General features: G+C 41.8%; 1 protein-coding gene across 1 annotated transcript; it reads left to right on the top strand.

Annotated features, from left to right (window-relative positions):
- Nucleotides 1–846: 846 nt before the first annotated feature.
- On the top strand, nt 847–17,958 carry dedd (death effector domain containing). The gene is made up of 5 exons (XM_028410714.1): nt 847–1,151; nt 11,685–12,315; nt 12,712–12,816; nt 13,039–13,176; nt 14,740–17,958. The coding sequence occupies exons 2-5, from the start codon at nt 11,751–11,753 to the stop codon at nt 15,144–15,146; spliced, it is 1,215 nt and encodes a 404-aa protein (XP_028266515.1). The 5' UTR covers nt 847–1,151; nt 11,685–11,750; the 3' UTR covers nt 15,147–17,958.
- The last annotated feature ends 952 nt before the right edge of the window (nt 17,959–18,910 follow it).

Below are 18,910 nucleotides of genomic sequence, written 5' to 3'. Positions count from 1 at the left end.
GTTTTGTTTTTGTCTTTACTAAACCATGTTTTGCATCTTTAGAATACCCCACACTGTACTGTAGGTATTGGGCCATTTACAGTATGTTAGTTTCAGCATCCAACAGTTTTAGACTTATACTTTACTTTATTAATCCCGAAAGAAATTCACTTTGTTCAGCTTCTCACAACACTAAAGTCACACAGTCACACAACCCAAAATACACAGGTAATCAATAACTAATAGCAAAGACAGTAAACAGTAAACAGTAAAAGAAAAAAGAAAAATACTCAAATCACTTCTGTCCTCAGCTGCTGTTTTGCTGTTAGCAGTAGCTACTTGTCGGAAATGTAGCATATTGGAAGCATAGCTGTCCAAAAATGTCCATAAAATGGCATAAAATCCTCCCTAGCAGTGACATGCTGCTTGGTCATAGAGGCATACAAGCCAGAGATCGGTATGTACCATTATAACAATGTGAGATGCCAGTGACAGAGTGGTATACCACTGTAAGAATGAGGAAATAATAATTAGTAAGTGGAGTTATTAAAATAACTGTTGTGAAACCCTGCTAGTCTTTATCTTAATAAAGAATGTTATTTTTCCATGTTTTCTTTATACATAATATATTTGATATTATTTAAAAATATGTATTACTTGAATCTGTTTAAGGAGTCTTATAAGCTCCTTTAAACAAATTAGTATTTTTAAATTTCTATTTTAACATGTAGCTAAACAATGAAAAGGACATGTAGCAAACAACAACGTGAAGAATGTAGCTTACAGACCCATTACCAGTGTTAGGACGACATCCATATCCTATTGCTTCCAGGGTGGCAGCTCGCTTGAACAGCCGTGACACCGGAAGTGAATTGCAGCGTGAGCTGGAAATTCTTTCATTTTAGCTTTAGAACGGAAAATTGTTTGTTTATTTTTCCACTAGCGTTTGTTTGAGAAATAAAACCAAGAATCCTCATTTCTGATCCGAAGTAAGCGCATGTGATCAGATACCTCTGAACACATTTACCGTCTTGTCGACCTAACCGAGGCTACGCGTGCCGTCTGCCCTGTAAGAAGCTTTGCTATCAGACAGTGTGAAGCTAACATTAGCATTAGCTGCTAGCCGAACTTTGGTAGTGTCGGAGTCGTCAGGAATATCAAGAGCTTAGCAGGTAATGTGGAGATCTCGTTAATGATGTTTGTGCTATGTTTGTGATGTTTGTTGAGTGTTCGTTTCTTGTCAAATTTATTTAGTATGGTTTCCAAAGTGTGACAGCAAACGTAGCAGCAACAGATATATGCAAATACGCAAATCAGCACACGACTGTTGACGGTCTTCTATTAGATGTTTAGCTTGTGGATAACTTGCCACCTAAGTCTATTTTTTAATGGCAAATGTAGTCCGAGCGGCCTTGACTACACACTTGACAGAACGTTCTACATCTTGACAGTTTCATTTGCATCAAAATTATATTGAATTATATTGATTCAATGGCATTTTCCCCTGTAAAAATGTGTTCAGTGCTGATAGGAATAAATATCTTATTTTTGTTGTACTACTAGTAGGCCTAGTAGTATTCATCTTACTTTATATTCATTTAACTTTAGCAATAATATAGTTGTGGTAGGGCTTAATGATGAAATGTATGTGGTACAATACATCACATGGTTATTCTGAAGCTTGTATCGCAAGTACCACAAAGCAATATTTACTGCATAGTAGGAGTTAAAGTTGGGCAGTGGGACTTATTTATTGATTGGCTTGAGTCCAGTGCCATAATAAAAAGTAAAAATAAGAAAGTGTAGAGTATTTTTAATTAAGCAAATATTTCATGTTGCATATATATATAGCTGCTAAATATTGGATAGTGATACTAAAGCCAGAATACTGGGTAAATTGGGTAGCAACACTGAACATGTCATGCTGTATGTTGATGAAGATTCTCAGTCATCCAGGTCATCATACGTAGAGAAGGTTGAAGCAAGGCGTCTGGACTTGTGGAGTTTTCTTGAAGACGTTTCGCTGCTCATCCAAGCAGCTTCATCAGTTCTAACCGTTTAGTGGGGAAACATATGTGGTTGCAGACCTCAGTGGGTAGGTCTGGGTAAAACTTACAAACAGTAACTGAACTGTACCAACCAGTTCAGAGGGGAAGAAGAAGGAACAACATCACATCAGGAAATCCCTGAAAACATTTTCAAAAAAACTCCACAATTCCAGATGCCCTGCTTCAATCTTTTCTACATGGCATGCTGTAGCATGCTTGCATATGCCTGTTTCAATAAGCAGTAAGTTTGCTGGCCACGATAAATTAGTTTTGCATGCTTGATTATTTACCCCTTTCTCTCTCTCTCTCTCTCTCTCTCCCTCTCCATGCCAAAGAGACTGGATAAAAGAAGGCGTCACTCTGGTTTATTGTAGCGTATAGGGAGTGCAAAGTCCGGCTGTTGGATTGTATATGGCCCACGGCCTTTGTTTTGATGTATACGGCTAGCTAAAGCTAAAGGTAGCTAAACAGAGTAGGCTGAATCATACAAAATCAGCAGGTAATTCTTATTTTTTAACTCATTGTGTAACCTTTACGTGATGTTCTGAGCAGACCATTGTCAGCTCACTGTCTGCATCACATGGTGCATCACACTTCACACACATCACTTACACTCTGAGCTCTGGGCTCTGAAGGTGCACAACACCGGTTCAGCACTTCGACACAATTCACTACGAGACTAAGCTTATGTATACAACCTGCTGTCAGAGAGAGTCCGCGTTGTACAAGTGAAGTTCTCTGCCTTCTTACTGGCGGCACTCACGGCAGCGCCACCATTAGTTGCCTTGTGCCATCTCTGCTATCAGTTTGTTTTATGTGGTTTCTGTCTACATGGTGGCGTTTTTAAAATTCACTGCAGCTGTCTGTGCACAGCAGTCGGATGCACTTATGCAGACATGTGTGTACACACACAAAGACACGTGTGCACACCTACTGCCCACCCCCCACGAGCAAAATTTGTTATCGTGACAGGCCTAGATGCAACTAAGCTTTGGGTTCATGGAAGAGAGCAGGTATAACATTCTTTACAAAGTGGCTGTGTGATGGGGGTGTTTATACACTGTGCCTCCCAACATCTTCAACAAGTATCTTTAGCTGCCACAAACTGCCACAGCTTGGGTTATTGTCTTCTGTTTCTCAGAGTTGGGCAGCAAAGTGACTGACAGGCGAAGTCAATCACACTGATTATCTCTTCATCATGGCATAAGGGGTATATTATATAGCGAGTGAATGGTTTGCCCCGAAAGTTGATGTATTAGAAGCAGGAAAAATGGGAAAACATAAGGATTAGAGTGAGTTTGACAAGAACTAAATTGTGATGTCCAGAGAACCGTGTCAGAGCATTTCCAAAACTGCAGCTTTTGTGAGGTGTTCCTGGTCAATAGCTATCAAAAACTAACATTTTTTTCTTAGGTGCATCAGCACAAAATTTATGTGCACCGCATCACACTTAACACCGCAGTTTGTTCTTAATCACTGTCCATATATTTTTCTACACATCAGTACATTTTTATATGAACAGGCTTAATAATCACATATCATCCAAAAATGAATTTGGACCTTGTATAATGAACACAGTTAAATAAAATATATTTTAAATGTACTGATTCACATGCACATTCATTGTGGACAAACTAGTCAAGCCTGCATGTCAGAAATCTTTGCAGATTCAAAGTTAATAAAGCATTCTTCATTTTCCTGTTTGCTTTCTCTCTGTATTTTCTGTCTGTCGCTCCTCACTTATCTATCTGCGAAAATGATTAAAATCATATACACCTTTATTTATTTATTTAATAGCTGTGATTGATATATATTTTGTTTTCTTCAACATGTTTTCTAATGTAGCTACAGTATTCTGCTCTTATCTTCCTCACCTCTCTTCCTCATTTTCTCCTGTCTCCTCTCTCTCTAAAGCTGAGCTCCAACTGACAGACTTTTCATTCTGTCTGTTACAGTTTTAGCTGTATGCAGACATCATACTGGCAGACAATGGTCTACTATAGCAGGATAAGAACAATACTTTTTAAATGGGCGTTCATCATTTAACCATGTACTATAACTGACTGCTGTCAGTCAAAGTTAATCAGCCTTCAGGTATAGAAACACACAGGTTAAATAATACTGTCAGTCACACCTGCTGTTCAGTCTGTTATAATGCTACGAGCACATCATGCCCCCTCCCTGAACATTACCTGCTCGTTATCGTCACTCATTCAGGTCAACAGCAAATTAGCAAAACCCGCATAGTAGCAACAAATCTAGCTACAAAGCTACATGTTCACCGAAACTGCGGTTTTGGATGGTTAGCAGCAAAACGTCTTTAAAACCTGTCTGTCTGTGTGTGTGCGTGCTGCAGTGAGAGGGCCGTATGAGGAGTTCTACACACACGTTTCTTGTGAAGTATAAAAAGTCTGTGCTGAAACGAACTTGTTCTTGTTCTCATCACTTCAGGAACACGAACAGATTTCTCTGTTGTCATGGAGTATGGAACAAGCTTTGGCACACAGCATCAGCTCTGCGCAGCATATGTCCGTCTTCTTCATCTGGATTTCCTGTAGACAGTCTCAGTCTGACTGTAAATGTATACACACACAGGGTTCCCGCCCTTCACTGTCTCTGATTGGTTTAGATCACGAGATGGTCTTAATGTGTGTCTGTTCTTGAACCGCAGGGAGACTTTGAAGAGTCGCGGAGAATGTATTCCCCTATTCACAATGGTTGATATTTTTTGGTTGCACCATTGAGAAATTAAGTCGCACTCTAGAGCCCTGTTAATTTGAATTTGCTCTTTAGGACGACTTGTTTTTTGTGCAAATCGAAGTGTGCGTTTCAAAAATATTTATCATCTATCCTCACAGTGCTGCAAAGTGCTTTAATAACACTGATGTCCTACTCTCTCCTGATCGCCCGTGTCACTGCATGTGTATATGTAGTAGCGTCAGTAATCGAAGTAGTGAGAGCTCTTAGCGTTAATACAAGATCGCAAGTTTTTGGGCCATGTCAACAAACCGCACAGACAGCTGAATGCTGTTAGCTGAGAGACATAGGACTGTAGCCTAATGCCGGACTGAGAGTTTAGACTGGATGCGGTGTGCTTTGTTTTTATAATGTTCTTTAATCATGCTGCTAAGTTGTTAGCTACCATCTGCTAACATACGGGTAAAGGAAGAGAAGAAAAGGTAGACGGGAGAGAGAGGATGAAAGAAAAACATACATCCAATAAACATCATTGCAAACATTTGCATTGCAAAGGATGAACATGAGTGTGTTTTAATTGGAATGCTGAAAAACTATGTTTTATATTTATTTTACCTAATATGTTGTTCAACGTAATTATGCTAGTACTACATAGAAAACGACACAGGTGGTGTTGACACATCAGAGGGCTGGATGCAGTTCAGCATGCTGATCTGGAAGGAGAGAGACCTGCGGAAAGATACAGAGAGAGAGGGGTGGGAGAGGCGCAAAACTACCAGAAAGGTTGGACACACAGTTAGTGACGTAAAATAATGGATCATTCGTCAGCCTAATAAGAGGAGAGAAGGTGGGCGAATAGAGATGGTGGTGGTGTTAAGGAGGTGGGGGAATTGCTCAGTGGATCATGCCTGTGTCCCCTGGCAGCGCAGGCCTATAGCAGCTTAGCTCTGATAAAGACTTAGAGAGAGTTTAAAGACCATAAGTTAGTCAGCCTGTTCTACCTGTGGTTGGATGTCAAGAAGTGACTAACTATACCTATCAGCCCCTACAAGTAAACCTGCACTCTGTGATCTGACTGTTCAATTAGGAATATATGGTACACCTAGATCCTGAGCTGGTCTAGTTAGAGCCTTACATGTAAGTAGGAGAATTTTGAAGATTGAAGCAAGATTGAAGCAAGGCGTCTGGACTCTACAAGTCCAGACGCCTTGCTTCAATCTTCTCTACGTATGATGACCTGGATGACTGAGAATCTTCATCAACAAGTAGGAGAATTCTTTTTTTTTTTTAACTTTTTATTGACATTCAGGACAAATTAGCGATGATCAGGCCCTCGCAGTCTGCGTGACCTATGAGAGTCGCAGCCACCCCCCTCCCCAAACAACCCGTCCATTCTCCTGCCACGTTCCAGCCATAAGCTGTGGCGATGTGCAGAACCCAGAGAAAGGCCACCTTCGTCCCCAAAGCCATCCTTCTCCTTAACTCCTCCCCACACACACTCTCCTCCCTGACTCCTCTCCAGTCAACACACAACCACCCAACCCCTAACTCACATACCTGTAATTACTGGTCGCTGCTATTACCGTTTTTACCTCAGCTTTAATTTGCACATACATATATTACTGTTTACTGCTTACTTTTGCACTTCAGCCACTTTACAATCTGGTTACATACAGAAAGTCCCCCATTTTGAAAAAAACACGGCTTGTTCCAATTTGCACACCCCACACTTTTGCAAACTCCTCCTAGGGGAATTGCTTGATGCGGCTGAAAATTGGTGCACTCGCCCTTAAGGGGTGCACCAAAAGTTATCAAAAACGCAGCAGTTCATCATACGGTCTGGCTGTGGCGCCACCACGAAGTTGCCCCTTTGCCAACGCACAGGAAATGGATGTGTTTGTGGCTGTATATCTCCCACATACTTCATCCTATGTGGATGAAACAAATCAGGCATGCTGAGCCTGTCATTCTGAACAGATTGATATGCTAATGACCAGAAGCTGTCATAGCGCCACCTACTGACGGTATGAATTGTGTCCAGGCTGATTATCCATTTTCCACACCTGGTATTTGAACGAACACCTCCTAGGGACATACTCTGACAGACCGAAAAAGTTATCAAAAACGCAGGCCGATGTTACACCGTGTGGGCGGGGCAACGCCACAAAGATGACCTTTCGCCACCATAGAGAAAGCTGCTGTGTTTCTTGATTTATTAATCCTACCTGCCTCTTACTCTATAATGACATCAGCCCCTGTGCACCTTTTCATATCACATTATCGTCATATGTGGGCGTAGCCACATGGCTCAGCAGCACCCCCTAGAATGAGATTTGAGTCCCCGTTTGACCTACAGACATGAAAATTGGTACACATATGTATCACCTCTAGACGAGAAAAAAAGTCTCTTGGAGCTATCCTCTAAAACGCACAGGAAGTCCGCCATTTTTAAAACCTGCGCCATTTTGCATTTTTCACTCCCCGCCCTTTTACGAACTCCTCCTAGGGGATTTGTCCAATCCTGCTGAAAATTGGTCTGGTTACTCTTAAAGGATTAGGGACCAAAAATGCAGCACTTCGTCATACGATCTGGCTGTGGCGCCACCACGAATTTGACCCTTCGCCAATTTACAGGAAATGGATGTATTTGTGGCTGTATCTCCCACATACTTCATCCTATGTGTATGAAAAAAATCAAGCATGCTGAGCCTGTCATTCTGAACAGATTGATATGCTAATGAGCGGATACTGTCATAGCGCCACCTACTGGCAGCATGAATTGTGTTCAGGCTGATTTTCCATGTTCACACCTCGTGTTTGAACAAACTCCTCTTAGGGAAATACTGTGATAGACCTGAGATTCAGTCACATGGTTCTGAAGACATGGTTGAGCAAAAGTTATCAAAAACGCAGCTCAATGTTACACCGTGTGAGCGTGCATCGCCACACAGTTGACCCTTCGCCACCATAGAGAAAGCTGCTGTGTTTCTTCATTTATTGATCCTACCTGCCTTTCACTCTATCATGACATCAGCCCCTGTGCACGTTTCATATCACCTTATCGTCATATGTGAGTGTGGCCACATGACTCAGCAGCGCCCCCTAGAATGAGATCTGAGACCCTGTTTGACCTACAGACATGAAAATTGATACACATATGTATCACCCCGAGAAGAGAAAAAAAGTCTCTTGGAGGTATCCTCTAAATCGAACAGGAAGTCTGCCATTTTGAGAAAACTCATTTTGCATTTTTCACTCCCCACACTATTGCGAACTCCTCCTAGGGAATTTGTCCAATCCAGCTGAAAATTGGTCTGGTTACTCTTAAGGCATTAGGGACCAAAAGTTATCAAAAACGCAGCACTTCATCATACGGTCTGGCTGTGGTGCCGCCACGAAGTTGACCCTTCGCCAATGCACAGCAAAAAGATGTTTTTGTGGCTGTATCTCCCTCATACTTCATCCTATGTGGATGAAACTTTACAGTCATGCTGAACATCTGACCCTGCACAGATTGATATGCTGATGGGCTACAGTCACTGCCCCACCTACTGGCCAGAGGCCCTGTATTTTGAATATGTGTGTTTTGGTGTCCTTTTCTGGCCTGTAGACCACAGCTCCTGCCAGTACCGGGGAAAGAGAGGACATGGGACGATAGGGGAGGTGGCGGCTGCTGGTCCCGCGGACCGCAAGGAGTGCGAGGGCCCGTCATTGCTGCTTGCAGCTTTAATATGTTATTTGTATCCTCTATTCTGTTTTACTGTGTCTTATATTTCAAGCTGCTCTAAATTGCCCCTCAGGGACAAATAAAGTTTTCTGAATCTAAATCTGAATAGTGGAATACATTGAGAACAAAATAAACATAAAAATGATCAATGTAAATCAAAATTATTATCCCATGGAGGTCTAGATTTGGAACCATACTCAAAATAAAAGTGGAAAATCACATTACAGGCTGATCCAACTTAAGTGGAAATTCCTCCATGACAAGTCAAAATGAGGCTCAGTAGGGTGTAAAGCCTCCACTTGCCTGTATGACCTCCCTACAACGCCTGGGCATGCTACTGATGAGGCGGCGGATGTTCTCTTGAGGGATCTCCTCCCAGACCTGGATTAAAGCATCAGTCAACACCAATGCCACAGTCTGTGGTACAACGTGGCATTGGTGGATGGAACAAAGACATGATGTCCCAGATGTGCAGGTGGATTCAGGTCTGGGGAATGGATAGGCCAGTCCATAGCATCAATGCATTCATCATGAATAAACTGCTGACACACTTCAGCCTACCTAATGGCACCCAATGTCAGGGTACCTCTGGCTAGCACATGGGAGGGTTGAGCGGCCCTCCAAAGAAATACCTCCCGACACTATTACAGACCCACTATGTAGAACGTTCTCCATGGCGTCTCCAGACTCTGTCATGTCTGTCACGTGTGCTCAGTTTGAACCTGTTCTCATCTGTAAAGCAGAAGAGCACAGGGCACCAATGACGTACACCAAAAACATTTCCTGCTGCCAGTAGGTGGCGCTATGACTGTATCAACATATTGATATTAATCTGTTAAGACTCAGATGCACAGCAGTCCTTTAAGGTTTTGTACACATTGGATGAAGTTTGTGGCTGGTACTGCAAAAAAAATAAATACTGTACTATCCTGTGTAATGGTGAATGGTCAAATTTGAGGTTGTGCCCCAGCCCCATTGTACTACTTAAAGAGTTTTGGAATGCGTCTATTCCCTATGGTATGAATTTCAGATTAATTAGATGAAGTATGTGAGTTGTGATGTTGGCACAATGGTGCAGTGGTTAGCACTGTTGCCTCACAGCAAGAAGGTTCCTGGTTCAATTCTGACTTGGGCCTTTCAGTGTGGTTCAATTCTGACTTGGGCCTTTCAGTGTGGAGTTTGTACGTTCTCCCTGTGCCTGCCTTGGCTTTCTGTGGGTGTGAAATATTTTGTAGGAGGATCAGAAATTGCCAAAAAATGACTACAAATGTCAAAATAGCAGACTTCCTTTTGTGTTTAGAGGTGGGGGTCCAAGAGACCTTTTTGTGCATCTGGAGGTGACATGCTTGTGATTGTCATACTCTTACACCAAACTTGAATGCGGAGAATCTGAAAAGCTTCTCTAATGCAGTGCAGAATCCACACAGGCCAAACAATATTGTCTGTCCTGTCTTGTTGTTCTTGGTGTGCCATGTAACATACTGGGTTGGAAGACTGGAGGACATGATTGATATCTCCAGAGATCAGAAGAAATGAGTAAGAGTGTGATGTCTGTGGCTTTGACACCACAGTGTAAAAGAGGAGCTGGAAGTTGTCACGATAACATGCAAGAACTCCCGCAGCAGGTAATATGGCTGAAGTCGGATAGCCAGCAGTTCAATATCCCATGTACAAAGTCTCTCCTTAGCACTGATGTGTCCAGGCTTGCACCATTATCATTCACAAACTAGCCCTGTATGACAGAAGAGGTTCAGAACCTGCTGAGGGACATGAACATTGCCTTCAGGTCTGGTGATGGAGCACAATGATTAGGAGTCGCACCCTGCCTTTAAAGCCAACAAGTGTATCGAGGATGCTATAGCTCCAGCCCTACATTCTACTCTGACGCATCTGGTGCAGGGAAGTTACGCTAAGTTGGTCCTTGTATATTTTAGCTCTGCATTGAGCACCATCTTTTCCCACAGACTGGTGGCCAAACTGGCAAGCCTTAGTCTCACTCTCTCCATGTGTCTTTGGATTAAGAATCTCCTCACTAACTGCTCCTAGAGGATTAGTGTAGAGCCCCACAGGTCTTAGCCTTAGTACTGGCTCTGCTCAGAGCTTTGTGCTGACCCCTCTACTCTACACACTCTACACACACAATCACACCAAAACAACACCATCATTATGTTTGCCGATCATATGATGCTGGTGGGGCTTATCTCTCTTTATGTCAAAAAGACATGTTGTGAAGATGAAACTTAGATGGGGCATCATTTTCTATTGATTGAGAACACCTGAGCAGACGATTTTAATTTTGCCTTTAAATAAACCTTGTCCTAGAGGTTTATATAATTTTTCCACTTTTTTTTTTTAGATAATTTTCTAAAAAAATATTCTAAATAAATAAAGTGAAATTTAAGTTTTATTAGTACGAATCTCACTGTTAGGAAAATGGCTGATGTTTTTAGTCAAATTAATGCAGAACCATAGAAATTTCTAAAGGGTACACAAACAAGTGCCATACTTGCATTAAAGGTAGGGTAGGAGATTTTGAAAGTAAACACAGACCCCGAAGTTCACCCCGAAGCCACGCCTCTCAACCACTCTGTGACTTCGGCCATCATGCACGTACCTCTCTGATGCGCGCAGAGCAGGAAGAGAGCAGCCAACCAGCCAACTCTACGCACAGGGGCGCCCCGTAGGATTGGCTGATGTTTTTAGCGTTTTATAGCTTCCACAGATGATTCATATTCTTTGTTTTAAAGCGAAACTGCCAAACAAATCGGTTGCTATCGGATTGTAAAGAGAAGTTACACTAATTTAACAAAAAGTGCATCAGAATGAAATCTCCTACCCTACCTTTAATTTATTTTCATGCACTACAAAATGTTTTTTTAAATATTAATCCAGTTTTAATTAAAGTTAATTATCCTGCATTCATATTTGTTTCATATAATCCAGATACCAAAACAGATGAATAGTAAATGTAGCCACAATAATCACATTTATTTACAACATTGCCTAACTTGAATTGGCACATCCTGAGAAATGTAGTCTACTCTGAGTTTATACATTATGTTGACGCTTTGTTCCATTGTTCTGTTGTTTTTGTTTAGTTGATAGCTTACATAAAAAGACTTTCACCATAACAAGCAAACAGTAACAGTTGTACATGTTAACATTGATGTGTACTGATGGTAATCTCAAATATATGTGACTATACACTGATTTTCCCCATTCTCTGTATGCAGCTCACCAGAGGTAGACAGAAGGAGTTAATGGAATTCTAGCATCCCTCGTCACAATCTTTCCCTGAGATGACATCACAACAACCACAGCTCCCTAGTCCTGTTATTCCTTCCCAGCTTGCTCAGAACTCTTCTGCTCAGCAGGCCAGGCCTCACATTCAGCCAAATCACCTGGACTTGAGTCAAAGCAATGCACACACTGGGCCTCATGAACAAAGAGCTCTCACAAGCAGACCATGTTGCTCCAGTGTGGCAACCACTAGTGGGGAAGCGGCCAACAGGAATGTTTCTGCTTCCTCTGCCAACTCCAACTCATCCAGAAGAGATAGAGGCTTTGAGCCATGGCCCGAGGAAGCAGTGTACAACTCACACGGCTTGTACTCACTCCACCGCATGTTTGACATTGTTGGAGCCCAGCTAACTCACCGGGATGTCAGAGTACTGTCATTCCTGTTTGTGGATGTGATTGATGAGTATGAGCGAGGTGGTATTAGGAGTGGAAGAGATTTTCTGCTGGCCCTCGAGCGCCAGGGTCGGTGTGACGAGACAAATTTTAGACACATTCTCCAGCTTCTAAGGATTATCACTCGTCATGACCTTTTGCCTTATGTCACACTCAGGAAACGGCAGGCTGGTGAGTAAAGTAGTCCCATTCATATGGGTACACTAATAAGAAATATTGCCTAACTTGTATGTACAACATAGACACATCATAACAGACTAAAACAAAGAAATATAAGTAAAATAATACATAAACACAGCAGGTCATCTTATGTCCAAGAGTTTTAATTAAAGACGTTTTGCCACTCCCCCGTGTGGCTTCCTCATTTCTGCTTCTGTTGTGGTGGGGACTCTATGTTTTTATGTGCTTAGGACCTTTTTACTGGCCACTTAACTGAGGAAGCCGCCTGGGGAAGTGGCAAAACTTAAAAAAAATCCATGAGTCCAGTTGTCTCAATTTAAACTCTTGGACATAAACACAGCAAGGTTAGTTCTGGAATAAAGACAACATTAAACTGTTGATGTTCAGTGTGCCCAGATCCTGTTGACAAATACTTGGAAGAGACATCAGTGCGCTACATTTCACCAAGAGGAACAACACATAGCAGGGACACCGCGCCTCATAGAATAACAGGTGAGTGTAGAAGGGACATGGAGAACAATACACATATACATGCATATATATGTATACATACTGTGTGACATCACCTGCATGCCCATGTTTTACTCTAAACTGTCACTCTTCATCCTAACTCTTAAACATTTTAGTCTATTAAAACGTCTGTATGTTTAATTTTCCATTGTGTGTTATATATAATCTGTGGAACAGAAGACTGATTACACTGTCACTCCTCAGGTCCACAGCCAGTCATTTGTTGTTCCCCATCAGGACCTTATGTTGGCCCTCCTCGAACAAAGCCCTCTCCTCCTGTGCCAAACCGCAAACGGAAGAGATGTCATTCTTCGGTTGACTGCAGAGAGAAGCAAACATGCGGTAAAAGGAAACACAACATAGAGAGAGATCTAATTGCTTGGTCTGAGTATGATGATGAAAAATGTCTTTATTTATTACGTGTTGTTTTTTTTACCAGTAAGCTGATGTCCTAAACATTATTTTAGAGAAGATCTCAGTAAGGGCAAGGGTCAGAAAAGCATGATTGAAGATAAGAACGTTTTTCCCCTGCATTGTATACACAATCACCACATATCTGTGGATGCTCTCATCATTCATTCATAGTCATTTCCAAGAGTTTAAATCGAGGTAACTGGACTCAAGGATTGTTTTTTTTGAAGATGTTTCGCCACTCCCCCAAGTGGCTTCTTCAGTTCTGCTACTATTCTGGTTGGGAATCTTGAGTTTTATGTGTTCAGGACCTCTGTGGGTGGATCTTGCAGGAACTCACATGACTAAGATCCCTCTAGTTGGTTAATTAGAGTCAGTTAACGACCAGAAACTGTATCTGGGCCAACTGCAGGACTAGTTAATGGCCCAAACAGCAGACAGCCCAAACAGAACAGGACCAGCCACGCTGGAAAATCATTGTCATCCCATATATATCAGGAGTTTCTGAGAAACTCAGAAGGATTTTCAATGCACATCAGATCCTAGTACACTTTAAGCCCAGCTCTACACTGAGACAAAAACTGGTCCACCCCAAGGACAAAACTCCCAGGGACAGACAGAGCAATGTAATCTATGCAGTTCAGTGCAGTGAGGAATGCTCTGATCTTTATATTGGTGAAACCAAACAACCACTACATAGAAGGATGACTCAGCACAGGAGAGCCACCTCCTCAGGACAAGACTCAGCAGTTCACCTTCACCTCAAAGAGAGTGGCCATTCCTTTGAGGATAATAATCCAAGTCCAAATTCTAGACGGGGAGGACAGATGGTATGAAAGAGGAGTCAAAGAAGCCATCTATGTGAAATTGGAAAAATCCTCTTTAAACAGAGGAGGAGGGCTGAGGCATCAGCTCTCACCTGTTTACAACTCTGTCCTTCCATCCCTTCATAGCAGACTTCACTCCCATTCAAACTTTAACGATGGGTCAAAAACTAGTCCTGCACATGGCCCAGACACACACTCTACAATCACCACTTTACAAAAAAAACAAAAACATTCATACAGACCCCATGAATATAAAGGTTCAGGGTGTCTGAATTCTTACTTAACATTGAAGCCAATTTGCATCAAAATTTAACATCAAGTAAATTAATAATTCACAGTTTTTCAATTCTGGAAATAAAAATGCCTTACTGAATGTTCTAAAGCTATACAAACTACAAATCATAATCCAAACAAATATACTTAGAATTTTTTAAAAAGATAACAAAACACTTTTTAGGTTTCAATTCTACTGAAGTTAAGTATCTTATGCCCCATTATATATGTATAATCAATATTTTGGTTGTGAAGTGTCCCAAAAGGGGGTTCCAAAAACACCTGATCCACATATTATGAGCCTGATGTATAATAAATAGCCTGCCTTGCATTGACGCCACACATATTCACTAGTAGGTTGTAGAGATTCTTAATCTTTGTTTGACTCTTTTAGATATCCGACTCCGAGTTCGTGCAGAGTATTGCCAGCATGAATCTGCTCTTCAGGGCAATGTCTTCTCCAACAAGCAAGAGGCAGTGGAGCGGCAGTTTGAGCGTTTCAACCAGGCCAACACTATCCTTAAATCCCGAGATTTAGGTTCCATCATCTGTGACATCAAATTCTCGGAGCTCACCTACCTGGACGCCTTCTGGAGAGACTACATCAATGGATCACTGCTAGAGGCCCTTAAAGGAGTCTTCATCACAGATTCCCTGAAACAGGCTGTGGGCCACGAAGCTATAAAACTATTGGTCAATGTTGATGAGGAGGACTATCAGGCTGGTCGGCGAAAACTGCTCTGTAATTTGGTGATAAGTGGAGGGAGCTCATCAGTGGGAAACAAAAACTCTGTATCTTAGACATATGGCAGCATACTGGAGGAACACTACTGGACCCATGTGTAGCATATAGGAAGAACACTAGTGGACCCTCCCATAGTGTTCCAGTAGTAGTGTCATTTGAGGCCTGAAGTGCGTGCCTGAAAAACATTCAGCCACCTTGTTCTGCAAGAGCTAAAGTCATAGTGCTTGGTACTGTTACACATAGCACACAAAGAGATCTGGCACTGTTTGGAAAAAACATTAGGTGACACAAGTAGGTTGGCTGTAGTTTGCATATTAAGCTGTTGATTTTATTGGATGCCAATGCTGATCTCATTTGTGCATTGAATTTAACTCATTTCTTATTTGTGGTAAGTTGGTACATTTAAACTCTTTTGTTAAACTAATGACACTCTTCACCCTGTGCTAAAGTTATTTTTTATACAGGAAACAAGCCTAACGGTGACAAGTTACTTCCAGTGGGAGTTGTACCTTATTGTCAGACTAGTTTAGTTTGTCCAAGTAATCATAGCTTGATTGGATTATCTAAATACATTTCTGCATTTATTAGGTGCAGGTTGTAGGTGACCTGCATAGTATTTTTTGCTCATTTGCAAAGATGAAGGCTTTTTCTCTGTCTACATCATTGTGTCTGGGCTTTTTTTCTTTTCTTTTTTTTTGATCTGTCATGCAGCCATAAGCGTAATTTTCAGTCACTGTATTCACAGTCACAGTATTTAAACTTTTTTTGTACATCACTCTGTTTTAAATCTTGATGAAACGGTGACTCTTCCAGTGGTGTCAGAATTGTTTTGGTGTGAAATTGTGTGGCGCTTGTCTATAGAAAGAAGGTATTTTTAAAAAAAATTGGGATTAACCCTAAAGAACAAATCCAACAGCTGTGCACAGTCATGGCAGTGATAAAAGAAGTAGGATGCTAGAACAAATTGTTACTTCAGATTAGTATTTCACCCATTCACAAGCTGTAACCTTACGGTCTCTTCTGGATTATTATATGATGTCTGTTAAATGGAAAATGTACAAACAAGTGTGACATCACCTTTTTCCAAGGGGGCTTGTCACACCATTATTAGTCCTCAGTAATATCATTTGGTAGCTGGGATTTCCTTAGACTTTCATAACCCAAACTGGACATTCATGCAAGGTTTTGAAAGTTAAAAAAATTAAAACTGAACTATAATAGCTTTTCCTAAAGAAAATGCAATTTTTTATTTAGCACGATTGCTGCGTGCTAAATGATTTATTCTGAATTGCTGAAAAAGACTAACATCTGAAGTGATGCCATTGCCCTATAAAGATGGGCCTTTATAGGACCCATCTTTATTAAACTCAGAAGCTGCCAGAACACGGCTGTTAAAGGGTTTAAATTTAATAGTAGGTGGATTATTAGTTTGGTAGATGATGATGAACTGAATGAGCTGCTCATTTCAATGTGTGTCATACTTTCTGTCTGGCAGGTCTGCATATGATTCCTCATACCTCCTCACCTCAACATGCATCATCAACTGAGACCCTCAGGTGTTAGCCTTTCCAAATCATGTCCAGTGGCTCCATTGATGAGTTGTAGAATCATTTTGTCGAAATACTGCACTTTTTGCCTCTTCATTGACATTTGTAAATGGGTGTTTTCCACTAATCATAATGTTGGGGGTGGGTTCACCTGGCCCACCCCATATTGATATCCGTCTGAGCAACACTTATCCTGGAGATGTTTCCGATCCCAGACAAAACCTTTCATAGCAGTTCCAGCTTTCTCTTGACCATTTAATCTATCAGGATCATGTTATAGGGAACAGAGATTCCAGGCTTTCTTTCTGGCAACTTTCTTCAGCACCTCCAGCTGCTCCCAGGGTAGCTGAGAGGTGTAATCTTCCAGTGGGTCCTTGGTTGTCCTTGGGATCTTCATTGTGCCCAGTCACCTTTGATGTATAGTGGATGTCCTTTAGGTGCCTCCCTTTAAGCGCCAAACCACCTGGCTCCTCAGTGGGGAGAAGGAGAGACTTTACTTTGAACTTCTTTTGAATTGATGACCTCCATACCTGCCCTCAGAGAGGCAGCTCAAACACCCTACAGAAACATCCTTCTGCCATTTATATTTGTGATCTTGTTTTTTTTTTATTTATTATCCAAATTGTATGACCATAGGTGAGGTTAGGTTAGACTGACTGGTAGAAAAAAACAGGACTGGAGAGAGTGCAGCCAAAACAAAACCCACCACATGCCAGTTAGACTTAAAGGCAAGCATACAGATTATTGTCTCAGCTTTGAGTGTTCCAAGTACGTTGTACTCTTGAAGGAACAAAACAACCTAAAACATTATGAAATACATTAAAACAAAGGGCAGGTTTTAAAAATTAAGCTCATTTTACTTAAGCCTGAAACACTTTCATACGGAAATACGGAAAAGTTTAAGGGATGTGAAAACCTCATGTTTGCACTGGCAGAAAAGTACCCTGAACCAACCAAAATGTCTATATCCATGAAGTGGTTGAACTAATGAGAAAGTGAACTGGGAAACTGGTACACTACTGAAAAAATAAAGGGAACACTAAAATAACACCTCCTAGATCTCAATGTATGAAATATTCCAGCCTAAAATCTTCCCTCATTAAATATTGGAATAGGTATATAAATACGGATTTGGAACCATACTCAAGGTAAAAGTGGAAAATCACATTACAGGCTGAAATTCTTCAAGACAAGTCAAATGGTGGCCTCAGTAGTGTGTGTGGCCTCCACATGCCTGTATGACCTCCCTACAACGCCGGTCTTTGTGAATGGAATGAGACATGATGTCCCAGATGTGCTCGACTGGATTCAGGTCTGGGGAACGGGCAGGCCAATCCATAGCATCAATGCCTTCATCATGCAGGAACTGCTGACACACTTTAGCCACATGAGGCCTAGCATTGTCATGCATCATAAGGAACCCAGGGCCCACTGCACCAGCATATGGTCTCACAATGGGTCTCATCTGGGTACCTTATGGCAGTCAGGGTACGTCTGGCTAGCACATGGAGGGCTGTACGGCCCTCCAAAGAAATGCCTCCTTACACCATTACTGACCCACCACCAAACTGGTCATGCTGGAGGATGTTGCAGGCAGCAGAATGTTCTCCACTGCGTCTCCAGACTCTGTCACGTCTGTCACATGTGCTCAGTGTGAACCTGCTCTCATCCATGAAGAGCATGGGGCGCCAATGGTGAATCTGCCAATCTTGGTGTTCTCTGGCAAATGCCAATCATCCTGCACGGTGTTGGGCTGTAAGCACAAGCTCCACTTGTGGACATCGGGCCCTCATACCAGCCTTGTGGAGTCTGTTTCTGACAGTTTGAGCAGAAACATGCATATTAGTGGCCTGCTGGAGGTCATGTCGCAGGGCTCTGGCAGTGCTCCTCCTTTTCCTCCTTGCACAAAGGAAGAGGTAGTGGTGTCGTGCTGCTGGGTTGTTGCCCACCTACGGCCCCCTCCATGTCTCCTGGTGTACTGGCCTGATAACTGCCTCTCATTTCCACCTGTTGTCTGTTCCATTTGCACAGCAGCAGCTGAAACTGATTCACAATCAGTGTTGCTTCCTAACTGGACAGGTTGATTTCAAAGAAGTGTGATTGACTTGGAGTTACATTGTGTTCCCTTTATTTTTTTTTAACAGTGTGTGTTTGATATCACATCTTGTTTTTTTTTTGTCTTGATGTATATTTAACATCAGTGTTGCACAATCCTGCAAGATCCTGGATTATGTTTAGTGACAAAGGAAGATATGGTTATAGATAATAAAAAA

Source organism: Parambassis ranga, chromosome 7 (assembly GCF_900634625.1).
Source record: "Parambassis ranga chromosome 7, fParRan2.1, whole genome shotgun sequence".
Classification (NCBI taxonomy): Eukaryota; Metazoa; Chordata; class Actinopteri; family Ambassidae; genus Parambassis; species Parambassis ranga.
This window is presented reverse-complemented; position numbering and strand designations above follow the sequence as displayed.